At 27.3% G+C, this 4,248-nt stretch overlaps 1 protein-coding gene across 1 annotated transcript; it reads left to right on the forward strand.

Moving 5' to 3' along the window:
* Nucleotides 1-2,894: 2,894 nt before the first annotated feature.
* On the forward strand, nt 2,895-3,675 carry LOC111689649. The gene is made up of 3 exons (XM_023452122.2): nt 2,895-3,277; nt 3,354-3,504; nt 3,563-3,675. The coding sequence occupies exons 1-3, from the start codon at nt 3,056-3,058 to the stop codon at nt 3,673-3,675; spliced, it is 486 nt and encodes a 161-aa protein (XP_023307890.2). The 5' UTR covers nt 2,895-3,055.
* Nucleotides 3,676-4,248: the final 573 nt, after the last annotated feature.

Raw genomic sequence — 4,248 nt, forward strand, 5'->3', positions numbered from 1 at the left:
AAACAGTACGGATGAGTCGAATGAACTCTGCTCCTCAACTATTAATTATCAAGAGGAAGAAGAAGAAAGTGTTGAAAATATAAATTTTGAAAGTGCCTCCAATGAACAATATTTGGAAAAAAAACACTGAAAGATAAAATCGGGGAATGGTACTTCAAAAATAGACCATCTCGCGAGTGTTTTGAAGAACTCTTGCAGATTTTATTTGATGAAAATATAGATATTCCTTTAAGTGCTAATTCATTCATTAAAAAACGGGAACAACTTACAATAAAAAATGTTATTCCTGGTTTGTATTGTCATTTTGGCATAAAAAAGCAAATATTAAGAATTTTAAGTGGTATTTACAATTGCAACAAAATTAGCATTGATATAAATATTGATGGACTACCATTGTTTAAGAGTTCTAGAACTCAATTGTGGCCGATATTGGTAAAAATTGTAAACTTTCCCAATATTTCCGTATTTGCTATTGGTGTGTATCTTGGAAAAAGTAAACCAAGTAGCATCGACTGCTTCTTAAGTGAACTCTTAACCGAATTAAAGGAATTAACTGAGAATGGAATAGTTATCGAAAATAAAATTATCGGTTTTGAAGTTCGTGCTGTTATTTGTGATGCACCAGCAAAAGCATTTGTTTGCGGTATTGTTGGTCACACATCTTCCCACGGATGCACAAAATGTACCCAAGTTGGAAAAAAATTAGGTAATGTTTTGTGTTATTCACCAATGTCAGCAAATTTTATTTCTGATGCTGACTTCTCATCAAGAAAATACTTAAACCACCATCAAAAGGAGTTTTGTTGTAAGCAATCACCTTTTGAAAAGTTCGGACTACTAATGGTGACACAAGTACCACTTGATCCAATGCACTTAATCGACCTTGGAGTGATGAAAAAAATTCTCGTTCGAATGAACTCGGATAAAACAAATTTTAAAATAAGCAAGGAACAAAAAATTGAAATCTCCGCCCACCTTAAATCTCTAAAAAAAATACATCCCACGAGAATTTTCTCGTTATCCCAGAGAATTGGAAGAATTATGTAATTGGAAAGCCACCGAGTTCCGTCAATTTTTATTATATACCGGTATACTAGTTTTGAAGGATAGAGTGCATTCCGATTTCTACTATGAATTCCTCTTATTACATTGCGCTTGCCGTATGTTATCCTGTCCAAGAACGTGCGAACGAAATGTAAAAAATGCGCAAGTATTACTAGAACTGTTTGTCGAAAATTTTCCGGTAATTTTTGGCGAAAATAGCATATCTTACAATGTTCATGGTCTTCTACACATTAGTGACTGTGTAAAAAGGTTTGGACCGCTTATAAATTTTTCCTCGTATCCTTTCGAAGATTACCTACAAAAATTAAAAAAGTATGTGAAAAGGCCATCACAAATTTTACAACAAATTCATATCCGAATTCAACACGAAACGATGGTGACAGGGAATCGGGAATTAAAGTTTAATGAAAAAAATGGAGTTATTGTCAGTGTACTAACGTCGGAATATTTCCTAAGTACTTTTTGTCCTAACAACTTTTGCGCTATCCGACCTTTCATACCCATACAAATCACCGGATTTTCAAGAAATGGATCTCTATCAATATTAGGACGCCGATTCAGAACTATTAATTGCTTTTTCCGGGAGCCTTTTGATTCAGCAAAATTTTTAGGAACATGTTTAGTTGATCTTAGTAACATGGGCGATGAAGAACAATTTCCTATTGAAGATGTTGAACTAAAGTTTGCAGGATTTCCAAGTGATAATCGATTTCTTTTGGTGCCACTCTTGCATGGTTGCAAATAATTAAAATTTAATGTTTATTAAAAATAACCATCATAATATATGTTTATATACATATTACTAATTAATATTTTTGTAACATATTTATTATTTACTTTTTAATGCAATATTCATTATTATTATGTAGTAATTTTAGACTTAATCGCAAAAAAAATCATAAAATGTTTTTATCTACATAAATATAATGGGTTTGTCTCAATTTTCTTCTACAGAATTTTTTATTTTATTGAAACGTTTTATTTTTGTTATACCTATTCATTAAACAACTTATGCATGAATTAATGTTATTTTTAATAAATCATATTTTACATTCATTGTTTCATACTATAATTATTTGATGTACTTAAGTTTTCTCTACTCTGTATCATCAAAATTAAATAAAACTGTAAACCTAAGAAAGATTTTCTTTTTCGCATAGTTTTTGATATTTTCTTACTACAAACAATTTTCTCTCAATTGTTATTTTCTCATATTTTTATTACCAACTGCAAAAAGACAAAAATTGTTCTCTCTTGTTAGTTATTTACTCAAAACCGGTTTTATTACATATTTAAATTATTTTTTTTGTTTTATTCTGTAATGCTTTCTCTTGTGTTTTTAAACAAGTTTTTATCTTGTTAGCTTGTTTTTTTTTTCTCAAAACAAGTATTTATCTTGTTAGCTTGTGAACTCAACAACATACATTTACTGTTGTTGTTGTTATCTAAATTATTTCTCTTCTCTTATTTGCTTCTTATTCAAAACCAGTTTTGATCTTGTTAATGAATTAACAAGTAAACAGAATTTACTGTTGTCCTTTTCATCTGGGTTATTTCTCCTGCACTGATTTTTACAAGAACCTGTTTTTATCTTGTTTTTTTTTTGTGAATTATAGAATGCAAAAATTTTTGGCAAAATTCTTTTTGATAAGCATTATACAATTCATTTTTTCGTTGACACTCGGAGTGGAAGTTAATAAAGTATTTAATTAAAAAAACAAAATGTCAAGTATTAAACGGTGTACAATAGATTTACAACCATTGACGGAATCTACCAAGGAAACAAATTCTTGCCAAGATTGTTTTAATTTTAAAGTGTTTGAAGAAAAATTTAATAAAATGAATAGTAAGTAATTTTATATTTAAATTCATTAAATTAGAAGTTTTATTAATTGATCTGTTTTATCTATTATTTATAATTTCAGGTAACATGCAAGAGCTTCGAGGTATATAATTATTTATATTTATTTTGCACGATTATTTTTAATTTATGTACTTTGTTAAAAATTTATACCTTATTTTAATTGCAGAAATTATCGTTAAACAGAACGAAGCAATAATGGAGAGCCTAGCGAAGCAGAAGGTTTTGGCAGAAAGAGTCCTTCATCAGGAAAATGAAAATAATAACTTACGTTCCGTGTTTCCTATAAATAGTGTTGAGGAACTGAAGAAAATTGACACCACGATTTGTGAGGAGAATCGAGATCTCTATGTGAGTTTGTACTACCTAAATATGACTCTAATGTTAATATATTTATTTTTTGAACTAAATTAATTTCTTTCCTTAGATTAATATAATGAAGTCATTATTAAAAGGACGATTACCAAAAACTTTTACCGATGTAATTTCAACACGTGTTTGTATGGATGTTAATGTCGATGGTGTTCATGGTAAAAAACGACTCAAAGATTTTAAAGCCTTCTACCATGCTTTAAAAGGTAACACATATATTGAAATATATTTATATATTTTCCATAACAAATTTCTTTTAAATAGATGCCTGTCGATCTCTTGGTTCGGACGAGCCTGAAATGGACATAAGAAATTCCCTTAAAATTATTAAAAAACGATTTATACATTCAGAATGTGTTAAGAACAAAAAAAAATAATAATGTTTTGGATGTATAGTAAATTTTCTATAAATGTGATATGAATTTAGTATTTTAATTTTTGTTTTGTTTTTTTTATTGTTTTTTGTACTTTTTTAAACTATAATTTATTATAAATGAAATATTTTTTGTTTTAAATGTATAGTAAATTTTCTATAAATGTGATATGAATTTAATATTTTAATTTTTGTTTTTTTTAATTGTTTTTTGTACTTTTTTAAACTATAACTTATTACAATAAGTGTTTTATAAATGAAATATTTTTGTTATATAATTTGTTTTTATACTTTTTTTAATAAAAAATAAACAAATTTACAAAAAAAATATTTTTTTACATTATTTGCGAAAGGTAATAAATTAACTAATAGTTAGCTTTAAAAAGTCAATTTATTACTAACATAACATAATTAGTATATAGCTGACTATAAATGAGGTAGTTTCAAGTTAACAATTTAATAACCAACTTTTAGTTCGTTAAAAATAATCGACTTCGACCAATCTTTTATATAACTTACTTTAAATTAGCTAATTTTAAGCTGAATTTAAGCTAACTATTATATAACTAACTTTAAG

Source organism: Lucilia cuprina, chromosome X, assembly GCF_022045245.1.
Source record: "Lucilia cuprina isolate Lc7/37 chromosome X, ASM2204524v1, whole genome shotgun sequence".
Lineage (NCBI taxonomy): Eukaryota > Metazoa > Arthropoda > Insecta > Diptera > Calliphoridae > Lucilia > Lucilia cuprina.